This window comes from Passer montanus, unplaced genomic scaffold, assembly GCF_014805655.1.
Source record: "Passer montanus isolate IOZ18808 unplaced genomic scaffold, ASM1480565v1 scaffold106, whole genome shotgun sequence".
Classification (NCBI taxonomy): Eukaryota; Metazoa; Chordata; class Aves; order Passeriformes; family Passeridae; genus Passer; species Passer montanus.
Genome location: NW_024357170.1, coordinates 185,069 through 198,659, shown reverse-complemented (window position 1 = coordinate 198,659; position 13,591 = coordinate 185,069). Strand labels below are relative to the sequence as shown.

The window sequence follows — 13,591 nt, the reverse complement described above, 5'->3', positions numbered from 1 at the left end:
AGAGGCTGGAAGATCCCTTTAGACTGAGCTTGTTTCTATGGTGCTTAAATTCTGAAAATAAGAAATGCTAGAATCTAATACTGTTTAGCATTCTAACTTTTCATTTATACAGAACTGCTAGAGATTTCTGATGCTATAAATTATGTAAGTCCAGTATTAAGGTAGTAGCTGAAAGCTAGCAAATAAATTATTCCAACAAATTTAAAAGTACATACACACCATTATATAATGTATTTCCTACTTTTGCTTTTTTTGCGTTAGAGGACAAGATTTGATGAACAATACAAACCACTGCAGTATGTCTGCATTTAAAATAACTTCATTTTTGAGATAACAGAACATTTTTTACATGTTGAGCATAAATTTTAGTGGCTTCTCCTATACAATACTAATTTATAAGATAACATACTTCTCAAAAAATAAAAATACTTCATTGATATATTTTTCATCTTTTGGTAATTCCTTTTCAGTAGATTTCAATTCAATTTCTTTTCCATTTTGTGATAGTAGTAATTTTAAAGGAACAAAGTATTAAGAGATATGCTAATTTAAAAACAGAAATATAATGAGGCACTTTATCTCAATCACACTATAAATATTTTATAATGTTCAAACTACAGTGAAAGCTCTGCAAATACATCCAGTAAGTTTAGGTAGTACAGCAGCTGTTTCAGGAACTGCTGATAAGAATGTCCATTGCATCCTTCTTAAATATATATATGGTAAATTAACAAAATGGCAGGCTGTTGAGAGTTTCACTTCTTCTCTCCTTTGAAAAAGTTTTGGAAAAGTATCTCAAAGATCCCTGTTAAAAAAAGCAATCTTGCAAAATGCTTAATCCTAAAGGTGAGCTCCTGCCAAATGCCACAGCTCTTCTTTCTCCTACTGTCACCTACACATTCACATTTTCTTTCTTGAACCAGCTCCATGAGTGAGTTCATGGCACCAAAAATTTGCTGATTTGATGGAAAACATTTTTATTCAGGGAGTGAAAAGGTGTCTGTAAAGCAATCTGATCCATCACATCCACTCATGTAACCTTGCACAAGTGTCTCAGGGTTTGGAAAGGAGAAAGAGCAGGACCACTCCTTGCAGCTGCAAATTTCTATAAACTGAGATCAAGTTTAGTATGATACTGTGAAATAGATGGACCTAAACAAAAGGTTTGTAAAGCCATACTGCTAATGCTTAACAATGAGAACACACAGTTGAACAAGAGTCTGCACAAATTTACAGGAATGACTGAATAAGCGGTGTTTTGGCATTGGTGGTTTGTTATGTCTTTGGGAGTTTTTGCTATTGTTGCTCTTTAAAAATGAAAAAGTAATAGAGAGAAGAGACAGCAGTGTGACTTGAGACAATAAGAATGACCCAAGGAACAGACCAAAGCTGAAGAACTGAAGGACACAAACCACAATATAAATATTGTGCTTGAATGGGCAGTTGACCTAAGTGTGCCTCCCACAGTTATGCCAGAACAGCAGAGGGCAGAGGGAGAAGGGCTTACAGAGGCAGAACTCCAGAAGCACCTTTTTGCTCTTTGCTGTCTGTATTCTACATATGAGGTAACTTCTGGTGGGATGAAAATAATGTTTTAAAAAAGTAGGCTGTTAAGATTGCCAGGGTATGGAAAGTTAACACTAACTAACACCAAAGGGAAGTATAAGCTATACCCTGGGACAGATGAAAAACACAATCCAAACCACAATATAAATATTGTGCTTGAATGGGCAGTTGACCTAAGTGTGCCTCCCACAGTTATGCCAGCACAGCAGTGGGCAGAGGGAGAAGGGCTTACAGAGGCAGAACTCCAGAAGCACCTTTTTGCTCTTTGCTGTCTGTATTCTACATATGAAGTAACTTCTGGTGGGATAAAAATAATGTTTTAAAAAAGTAGGCTGTAAGATTGCCAGGGTATGGAAAATTCACACTAACTAACACCAAAGGGAAGTACAAGCTATACCCTGGGACAGATGAAAAACATGATTTTGAGACAGATTTAGTGAAATAACTGATTCTAAAGTGGATGGGAAATTGTGAGTGATCAGTAAGACACAGCTAAAGGAGAAATTTGGGCAACAAGATGAAGGAAAGTGACCAGACAACGCCTGAAACTGATGTACTATGGATATTTGCTCTACTTTTTCGCTGACTACATGATTAACAATGAAGTAAATATAATTCATTTACAGCCCCAAGAGCACAGACACATCTGCAAATTCAGATGCAATAATAAGCTAAGTGAGCAAGCAGGACACTAATTAACTGCAATGCTGAACTCATGTCAGAAATTTCCTCCTCAAAAGGTAAAGCTGGTCACAGGGGCACCGTCTAGCTTTTACTTAAAGACAGGTGTCTGCTGGGGAGCCAGAAAGGGCAAATGTAGGCCACAGAGGGGAAGATCAATCAGGCAAATGGGTTCCAAATAACTGTTTAGATATACTCTGAATTAATGTTCTCCTCCTGTTCTCACCTGGGATGAGGATGACAGGACCAAAGGCTGAGTGGCTAAAGAGAGTAGGGGTCAGTGAAATCAATGGGAAGAATGCAAAAGTCAGAATGACCTCTTTCTGAGAGAACTGGCATGTAAATTGCAGGTCTAGCAGTAAGCCATCACCTGTAACAGGTCTCCACAGCTTTGGTTTGGGGTTTTATTTATTTGGGTGGGTTTTTGAGGGTTTTTTTTAACATAAAAAACTTAAATATAATGTTGTTAGCATACCCTTGATAATGAATTATGTACACTGTTCTTATCTTGTACAGGATTGTTCTCTTAGTTTATCCACTGAACAAGCAGCCTGTGTTGTGGAAACTCCAGTACCCTTCATCTGTGTGTCAGAGGGGAATCAGCTCCTGTCTTGGTAACAGCTGGTGGATAATAAGGACCTAGGTCAGGAGTCACAGTGCAGAGAAAGGGTCTGTGTGACCCTTTTCCAAACGTCCCCTGAGCTGTGACGTTCACAAATGTGATGGCACTGGTGAGGATGGGGCATTCAGTCACTGATGGACCCAGACAAGTTCTGGATTTGTGATCTGGCAGAGGTCATAAGCTCAACTGAGACACAGAATTAAAGATCACGTTAACCTAAGCAGAAGTGTGAAGTGTATTCTGGCCTTCTTCATTTTAAGCCTTCAGTAAGGCACTGGTAAAGCTTGGACTTGGTGTATTTTTCACTATGCAATACAAGTATTTTTAATCCTCAGACCACAAACTGTACCAGTCAGAAACAAATTAAGCAACAAATTAAGGTCAACAAAAACCAAAAGGTAAAGTAATAGACAAAAGAATTCATGCCAGACAGTAAAGGCAGTAAGGTTTAAACACAAAATACTGTTAAGAAACAGTAAGAATTCTCAGAAGAGAAAGAGCAATAAAATCAAACAGAAAACAAGACTGAATGACTAAGGATGATGTTGATAAAGATACAATAGAACATGTCAATCCTTACGTATGAAAGTAATCAATTTCAGTAATGGGCATGAACAAGCAAACCCTCACAGGACTGCCAAGGCTATGTCCATCACAGTGTGCATTCAGGCAACAACCCAGTAGAATGTAGCAATAACATTTATTAATGACACAACACTGGGAGACCTTGTCAATACAAAGCATTGTAATACAATACAAAAACTGAATGTCCTTGAGGGTTACAGCAGCAAAAAAAGGCTGATAAAATTCAGCAGTAGAAATGCAAGGTCATGCACTTATAGACTAATAATATTGCTGCCAGAAGATGGGAGTGACAGCTGGAAAAGAACAAAAGCATAAATAATAGGGCACAGCCATTGATCACAAAGGTTTAAAGGTAAATCTTCTAGGCAAGAAAGTACATAACACCCTAGAAAGTTTCAAGAGCCATATTCTACAAAGACATAGTAAAATCTCATCTGGAGTTATGTACACCTTTGACTAGATGTGTACTAGAAAAATTCATTTAAGTAAGAAGAGGCAGAGAGTGGGGCCTTGCTGCAGAACACAAGCACTGCATTAGGCAGTCTTAGAGAGATACCCAGTGCAGCTATCAGAAACAGCCTAGCCACATTATGAGACTGATCTAATCACTAGTTATTCGCATACACACAACATATACAGGAAGACAATCTGGCTTACTTAGGCTAGAAAAATGAAGCGATATAACATCCCCTGCAATGTAAAAAAACAGCTATAAAAAATACATGAGAAAGAACACACAGAAAAAAAAACTAGTTATGCTACATTACAGTTTGTTAAGCAGACACAAAAAAAACCCAAAACAACCTCACCACAACAAAAATAAATACATATGTTTAGCCAGAAACCTAAAAACATAATTCTTGCAGTTTGATCAACAGAGGTCTGGAATAGCAATGGTTACCAACGCTTTATTTTGGTGCCACACTAATGGTCTTTAAAAAAATGTGCTTAAAACACAACCTTTTTTTATTTATTTGAAATCCCTCTAGCCTATTTGAAATCCCTCAAGGTCAAAGATCTCTCAATACACCTATAAATCTCAAAAATCTGCTTTATCTGTTCTGAATGATGAGTTGGAAGAGACTTTAGAATTGAAGTTTTGATGTGTGGAAACAAGAGTCACCTTTTTAACTCTGCCAACTTAATAACAGATTTAAACTGTCCCATAACAGCCAGATTAATTCATAAACATAAAGCACTCATGTCTCAAAGATTTGTTTCCTTTGTGAAATGTTTTAAACATGTATCCGAAGAGTGAAGAGGAAGAGAAAGTTACTTACAGCAGTTGACAGCCGGGATGCCAAGGTCATTTCCAAATTTCCTTTGAGACCAAGAAGTGCAGGAACCAAGATAAAGACTTCAGTAACATTCTTGAACACATCCCAGTGCTATACAAATGATACAGTGGGAAACATTTAACTGAAAAATTCTCTTTAGACCATCCACAAATTATTCAAAACATTCTGTAAATCGTAACTTAACCCTCTAAAGGAATTTAATATTTTTGTATTAGACCTAAAAGTCTGAAGTCAGAACTGTTACCTATTTAGATAGAATAGATATATGACTGCATATTACTACTTCAAAGATGAGAAGACTATAAGCAAGAGGTATAAAACTTTACCTTAAAATAAATGTAGTTTAAAAAAAAGTCATTAATTTGAATATTTGTTTTTCATTATTTAAAATAGTCCCAGATACTATGACTGCTCTTGAATTCTGCTCTTAATTTTCAATATTTTCATCTTTTCCTTTCAAGCTGTGTAGAAACCTCACATAAAACCAGCAAGGAATTAATTGTCATATGAACAACAGACAAATAGAGCCTGTAAGTAAAAAAGCTTGTCTATTATTTTATCTCTAAGTGTGAAATTTACAGGGGCACAGCTTTCCAAAACCCAGATTTTTTAAAGACAATTCTTTTCCTTTTTTGTGCACCAAGTTCTCAGCCCTGCAATGCTATGCTACTTCGTATGTCTTGTCAACCCATGTATTTAATTTGTCATAATTTACCAACTCTAACTAAACTAACAAAAGTGTAAATTGTCTTTTTATTCAGGGATGTGCAATAATTTAAATTATTATTTTAATGAAAATAAAACTATTCAATGAAAGCATCTGTACAAAGAATAAATTTGTAAGATATGCATGAACAAAGCACCAGACTGGTGTCAAACAGCCCAAGGAAGCAGTAAAGTTTGTATGTGAAATTTTATTCACTTTTTTTTTGAGGTAACAGATCTCTTTCCATTTCAACTGATTGAAGTCCAAATTTCCTTTACTTTCTCGAGATTTTGAGTGACAAAGATTGTCACCTCTTCCTCCTATTTTAATTAACTTTGTAAACTCTTTAAGTGCAGCTAAAGAAATTCCTATATCTGAGCGAAGGAAAACCAAACAAAAGTGGGGAAATCCACACAGATTGATTTATGTACTGTATTTCTGTTTAAATATTGTGCTTATTTCAAACGTTTTTAATAAGTTCATAGTAGCAGAACCACACACAGATCTAATTACATCTCAATATTGCAGACATCTACAATGTCACATGTTAGCTACAGACCTCCCAGACTACCTGTTAAAAAAGTCTTACAAAGCAAATACCAACCTGTACAATATCCAAAACCATGCCAGCAGAAACAGTTCCAAACCCTGCCAGCAAAAAAGGTACGAGTATCTGCAGTGCCATAATACTGCTCGATTCTTTGGGTTGTTTTCTACTTCCTTCCACAATGACATCCTCATTACTGTCACTAGAGAGAGTGTCATCCTGCAACATGGCATCTGTTTCTGAAGTGTCCATTCCATCACAGTAATTGTAACTGGTAAAATCATCATATTTAGGGCTACAGCTGGATGAGTTGTGTCCATTGCTACCATGAAAGCTTGCTTCTGAGAAGTGATGGTACTCTGTGTGTTGTTCAGACCTGACATTAAAATTGTGTCCTGCTGGTTGCAATCCATCTTGCCAGACACCATTCACCTTTTTGTGTCTTTCTTCTTGGTTTATTTGGTAAACAACAGGAACCATACTTAAAAGCAGCCTCAAAAATTTATCAGACTGAATTGTATTAAAATTTATGGTCCAGTTTACAAAGCCTTCTCTGTCATGGACTTTGCTATTTGTTTTGGAGATAGTAGATCTGCCTTTACAGTTAGTCATAGTGCTACAGAAGTACGGGTTGAAAAGCACTTTGTTCTTCAGATGTCAGCCAAGAAATCTTGCAGGTGAGTCACCAAGTGCCACACTTACACGTGGACCAAAACGTTCCTTTTTTGCAAGCAAAAGTGTTTTTCCATTGCTCTCAAATCTTCAACAATTCCATAAGCAAGAATGGATCTGCAAAAAAAGTAGAAAGTATATATTTACTTCTAAAAAATTTTAACTCTATAGAATACACAAGATATTGGTTTAATTTTTCAGATCACAATCTTTTCTCTTTACCGTGATTTAAGGTGAAGTTATTTCTACTTTGACATTTCCATCATGGTAAGAAAATAAACAATGATGTACTGACAGTCTCAAGTCATTTCACATTCCCTCCATCAGAAGCCACTTTATGTTCCTTTTCTTCAATCTTCATGTTGTGGTAATAATTGTAGCAATTTACAAAAAGAACAGTTCTAATTTGACTCAAACCTTTGCTGACTTTGGTATTTATTACTGAACTCCATAAATACAAGTAAATGATTGGCATAAACAGAGAAACAATGGTCAGGGAGACTGCACCAGCATGATGTAGGATAACACAATTCCACATGAGTTTGTATCCATGCAAAGCTGTGAAAATATATATTTTTACAGACTGCAGGAAATGAAAATATTTTAGAGCTGGAGGACTTTTAATCTGCATTTCCTAAGAAACTCAGCTTCCTATGATCATATCTTTTATGTTATGATTCCTATACTTCTCTCTGTTCCAAAGCTTTTAAGTCATCCAGTATTTTTAGAGCAATTTCAGATAGACTTTACAGGGAGTGGAGATGTCAAAGCTTTTAGCAACTAATAGCCTTGTAAGAGATCCAGGTTTGTGCCTTTGCTGTTAGGTGTCTTCAAACATGAGCTAACTCACTCCAATATGGCCAGAGCAAGTCCACTTCAAAATTCCTGCTGCTCACAGAACTACTAGATCTGGGTTTTTTGAGTAACAAGACTCAGAAGCAACATGATGATTTTCCCTCTACCATTTACTTTATCCAAGAGAGCTCTGACCAAGAAACAAATATTTTTAAAATGACAATGAAATGTATGGCTTGACCTAGAAAGAAGCCAAGTTTTGCAAGACACAGCAATCTTTTTTTCCACAAGACCAACAGACGAATTTAAGTAACCAAGATTCCTGCAATCTTTTGCCACTCTGTAGCAGATTGCGCTTTGTGGAATCTTTCCGTTTCAGGGCATAAAAATCTCCTAGGCCTAAATTCTGGTTTCCATACATTTTAATTAGGAATAACAAAACAACTTTTGCTGCTATCCTGGAGCAGCTCTAACCACAGGTCAAAATGGTGCTCTGTTATGTGCTACAGAAAGCCAGAACAAGAAGAAGAAATTGAAGGATTTCACTTCACTCCCAGGAAAATGCATTGATAGAATTTTCTGACAGCTGTAGCAATGCAGAGTCTGGCTCTCACTGCAGTTTCTCCCATATGTCCTCCAGTCGCATCACCAGAGTGCTAGACCAGTGACTCATGGAAATTATTCACTGCTCTGGAACCCTGGCCAAAAATATTTGGGTTAATTAGCCATATATTTTTAACATATGGATTGTTCTCCTTTTAATTTTTTTATTGGGTTTTTAAAGAAATTAATCCTTTGATAAGACTGTGGTTTCATTTAATATAAGAAAGTATTAAGAAATAGAAATCATACTTAAAAGGGAAAAAAAAGGGGAACAGAAAAATTATTTGGTCAAGTTCCAAATGGAGGAAGGGCTAGCGTGGATGGCTAGCAATGGAATAGTACAAAGCACTTTGGATGACAGCCATTTATGTTTTTCCTACCACAAAGACTTAGCATGACAAAATGTGAACTTAGTGATAAATGTTGGAAAATGAGAATTTAAGAAGATAAACTGAAAACCACAGAATCATAAAATTGTTTAGGTTGGAAAAGTATTGTATAGTATAATATATAGGAAAGAGTAATTGTTCCTTCAGAGCATACAGGGAGAAGATAACTATGAACCCTTCTAAATGTAACTAAATGTAACTCATTTCTAAACATGTGTTCCAACAAAAATAATTTTCTAAATGTCATCTGGTGCAATATTTACATCCTAAGTTACAGGATGCTAATAATTGCTGTATTTTCAGGGGTATTTTGTACCTACAAAATGCAGCAAAACTTGTTTTTCGTGTTGTTCTAAGGAAGAACAAGAACTTCCTGAGAAGCTTTATCATTGACAAGAAAAATGCCTATGTTGTTGTGTTGTCTAGAAAAATATGGGAGCTAAAAAAACAAGCTCTGCTCAAGTAATTCATATGAAGAAAAGGCAGTTAAAATCTCAAAAATCTCTTTCCCAGTCTCTGTAGGAAGAGGAGATAAGTGGTTCTGGTTTCTTGACATATAATCTGGAGGTTACAGAAAAAGATTAAATACTGAAAAAAAAAAAAAGAGAGAGAGACAAAGAACCTTTGAGAAGTCAGGAAGCAGCCTCAGATTTATCATAGCTGGCATATTACATATGAAATGAAAGGACACCTTGTCTTTGTCCCTACAGGGAAAATAATAAGTTATGCCAAAACTATGAAAATAATTATCCCTCTTCCATATTGTTTCCTAAGTACCTACTTTCAATAGTTTCTTCTTTTCCTTCATATATTTCATAGCACATAACAATTACTATGTACTACCCACCTCTTTCTCTCAGTCCTGCAAGCATACACAAACAAATAAGAAATTCAGCCATACCCTGCCATTTCTCTCAGTCCTGCAAGCATACACAAACATGAACAAATAGTTCTGTAAACACAAACAAATAACAAATTCAGCCATACCCTGCCATCACTGAAGATGTGTTCCTGAAAAATGAAACACTTGGCAATGCAAAAGAGAGCAAGCCAATTTTACCCATAAGAGTTAATACAACGCATGCAGCAATTTAAAAAATGCACAAAATACCTACACTCGGCAATCCAAAAGAGAGCAAGCCAATTTTACCCATAAGAGTTAATACAATGCATGCAGCAATTTTAAAAATGCACATGGAGACAGTGTACATGATGGACAGGAAGAAATAAAGGCTGTAGAAAACAGGACCACAAAATGGGATAGATGCTGACTTTTGGAAAAGCAAAGCTGCTTTAGAAAGATCTCAGGTACTTCAGCTATGAAACTGAGCACCTGATCATTATGATATTTTTCCATCCTTCACCTTGGATTGGCTCGCTTCATCTGAGAAGGATCAAATGATCAAAAATTTCAGACTGTTCAGGAAGAAGCTCAAAGAACTCTCTTCAATTATTGCACAAATAATTGTCCACATTGTTCCAGACACACCTATAATGCTGTTCTCAAGAGCATGGGAAAGAAAATGCTTCTTCCTTACTTCCCCTTGGTTTAAAGAACATCTAGCATTAGCAGGATTAAGGGACCAGATTCTACTGCTAAATTTGATCAGATAGATATTAGACTGCCAACAATTCATTTAAAGTGTGAACTCAATAAATCATCATGACCTTTTAAGAATCTTCAAAAAAAAAAAGGGAAGGAGGAAGAATCAAGCATGAAATTTCTGTAGAGTAAACATTATGACAGGCTAAAATAAATACTTACCAAAGTTTAGGTCTAGGGAAATTTCTGATTTCTTTCAGAGTTTGGCTAACAAAACCAAAAGATAACATCTATCTAAATAATTTTGAGGGCTTTCATGGGACCCAAAGCTAATCACACCACTGTTGAAACCTGCTTTTCCTAAAAATTGCCAACATTTTTTTACTGGTGGTCTTTTAAACCATTAATAATCTCTACACTGCACTTCTAGGCGGCCCACAATAAAATACAATTGTGTAAACATGCCTGTCTGAGAAATGTCTCTCAGGACAAGAACAAGCCTTGGAAAGAGATTCAGGAAAGTAATATGAAACACTAACAAAACACTGAACTTTAATATTTTGCCATAATAAGCAAAGATGAAGCTGGATTATTCCTTGGCATGAAAGACTCTTCTTTTGTGTCTTCAGAGATGAAACCAGACTCTTCTCACTGAAAGGATGAGAGATAGCAGGCACAAATTGAAACACTGGAAATGGCATTTAAATATAAGAAAAAGCTGGAGGTTTATACCATGACAGTGGCTGAACACTGGTTCAAACAAGTTCTGGAGACTCCATCCTTGGTGATATTTGAAACCAAAGTGGACACGGCCCCAAGAAACCTGTTCTTCTTGACCCTACACTGAGCAGACATGGCTGAAGAGAAAATTTGCTGAGATTCCTTCTGACCTCAGCAATTCTGAGATTCTGTAAAGCTGGAAAGATGAGGTTTTGGGAGCATTCTTTAAGTTCAGAATACAGGTGACCTTCATGGCCTCTTCTCCACTATTGCATTGTGTATACATACATGGCTAATCATTTATATTAGTGTAGTGGGGATATCAGTAGAAAGGGAATGCTACATCATATCACCTCAGCATTACAGAGAGTAAACAGGTTGTATTATCATCAACCATTGCACAGAATCCAGAAACCAATGTGGTACACTGGGCTAAGATTACTTATACCAGATATTGAGGGTAGCATGTAAAAGGCTGCAAAACATGCTGAAAATCAACAAATGGTGCATGCAAAGCAGATATAAGACCATTACATACCATTTTTAAGTACTATGCAGAAAACTGGTTAACACTGTGTTTATTATTATGGCAGTTGCTGGCTAAATTAACAGTAAAAGAAACAAATAACAAGAGGAAAAAAACAGACTAAAGAACCTCCAGATGCCTTCTTGACAGTAAGGCACTGAACAACCTGCTGCCCAGAGGCTCAGTTTTCAGACAAGTTTGAGACTGCTGCATTCCACTTCCTGAACACGGCAGCTTTCGATTTGGGCCCCGAGGAAGATAAAAGCCACTGAGAGAAAAAGACTTGGTTTCACTCTGCACTTTTAAGGCAACTCATCTAGAAAAGACCAAAACAGAGTCAAAACACAGCAGCAAGGCTGTGAAATGTGGTTGGTTGTAGAATGACCCAAATGGAATACCAGCACGAAAAATACCAGGCCAATCACATGCTTCATTCAGCCCATAAAATCAGGTGGGTAAGTATGAAATGTAAGAGTTAATGCAGTCCTCTAGATTAAGTAACCAGTAAGTATTTACCAGGATGAATCCTAACTACTCTTTGGGATCCTGATTACAGGTCTCTACTGTCATCACTAAGGAGAGATAAATTACTTATTAATTCAGGCACTAGGATACAGACTCCCTATTGCTTGTGTGGATAATATCCTACCTGTATTTGAAAAGAAAATGATACACTGTTATTTTTCCTCCTGAAGTATCTACCAGGCATACTACAGTATTTATGGATCCAGTTTCACAATCTCTTTAGGGCAGTACACGTAGAGAATGCTGCCAAAACAGGTCATCCTATCTGCTCTCATCTTTTTACACACATTATTAAACTGGTAAAGTGAGGATAACTAGGCATGTATTCTAAACATTGCTAGGACTCTTCCTAAAGATTAAACAATTATTTTATTTTATATGATCCACATACTGTAGTGTGGTCTATAACCTAGATTCAAATGTGACTGAAGAAGACACGCAACTATATCCTGGACAGTGGGTCGGAGGAAGCAGAAATTATAACATTTAGTGAAACTAGAAAAATAGACAGCTACAACCTGAAGTTAACTGAGAATTAATGACAGAGTAGAAAGTAAAGTAGAATAAATCACAAAAACCTCTTACGTTTTGGCAGAAAAGTATGGAAAGAGAATGGATGTGCCATTCCATGTTAATTGCACTTAATGACACATTAATTTACGGTTGTAAACAAAAAGGAGATGGTCGTTGAAGTCTGTACAGGTGCTGTTCAGGTGGAGGCTCTATTCTATGCTTGTCTAGCGATGCATCTGCGGCGACCATCTGGCACATTTTTATGGGCGCAAAGGTGGGAACAGAACTGCCTGCACTTACGGCTGTAAAGAGTGCCAAGGAATAGGGGCTACTCGCAATGTTGGGCAGGTCTTGTGCAGGCACAGAGAAACCGAAGAAAAGGCTCATTGTCCCGGCTACCTGGAGCGGTGCATAATTACGCGCACACGATGAGACGCGCTGCGGGGCTCTCAGGAGCGCAGGGTACCGGGCCGGGCGGCCAAACGCGGGGCAGCCCCCGCGCCCCGGCACAGCGGAGCCCGCCCGGCGCCGGGGGCAGCTGCTCGCTCCCCGCGCCGCCCCCTCGGGCCGCGCCCTCCCCTCACCTGGGCGAGAGCGGTGCGGGCAGCGCGGCGGGGTCGCGCTCCATCGCCGCGGCGGGGCGGGAGCAGCCGGCGGCGGTGACAGCTCCGCGCTAGGTGAGCCCGCCGCCACTGAGCAGGCGCGGAAGCGCGCGGCCCCCGCGATGATGTGGCCCGTGATGCGCAGAGCCGCCGCCGCCGGCACCGGCCGCTCCGAGCCCGCGGGGCGGGGCAGGGAGGAGCCGAGCCCCGTGCCACCGGACGGGACGGGACGGGACGGGACGCTTTGCCCGTGGGCTCTCCCAGCCCGGCCCCCGGGGCGAATCCCCGCTGCCCGATACCCGCTACCCGCGCTGCGAGACCCGCCCGCGGCCCCTTGGCCTTGCTGCCCCGCTGCCCCCCGAGGGCCCGGCTGTGCCCGTAGCCGGGAAAGCGAAGCGCTGGGGAGTGGGGCCAGGGCGCTCCCCGGGCAGCGGCGGTGCCTTTGCTTCCACTCGCAGAAGCTCTCTTGGCCGTAGCACAGGAGCCGTCGTTTTGCACTGACTCCTGACTGCCAGCTGCCAGGACGTTGTGGCTCTTTCCTGCCAGCTGGCGAACAGCAGCTTCCTCAGGAATCCAATTTTGTAAAGTGTTTGGGTCACTTGGAATATCCTTGTTCTTGCCCAACTGGACTGTACACCCTGCAAACAGCGTGTAAGTCTGCAAGTTCCTCCCTTGACATCAACTGTCTCTGTTTAACT

General features: G+C 39.0%; 1 protein-coding gene across 3 annotated transcripts in view; it reads right to left on the bottom strand.

Annotated features, from left to right (window-relative positions):
• The window catches only part of SLC41A2 (solute carrier family 41 member 2), a 43,262-nt gene extending 30,217 nt beyond the window's left edge, over window positions 1-13,045 (bottom strand). Inside the window, exons 1-3 of one of the 3 annotated variants that reach the window (XM_039721047.1) lie at window positions 12,876-13,045; window positions 6,063-6,794; window positions 4,735-4,842 (exon numbers count right to left, since the gene is read on the bottom strand). In XM_039721047.1, the coding sequence (XP_039576981.1) occupies window positions 4,735-4,842; window positions 6,063-6,617 (663 nt within the window). In that variant the 5' untranslated portion in view covers window positions 6,618-6,794; window positions 12,876-13,045. Of the gene's footprint in view, window positions 1-4,734; window positions 4,843-6,062; window positions 6,795-9,311; window positions 9,346-12,875 lie in introns of those variants that run through there. The other 2 variants (XM_039721039.1, XM_039721040.1) reach the window with 2 other exon arrangements.
• Window positions 13,046-13,591: the final 546 nt, after the last annotated feature.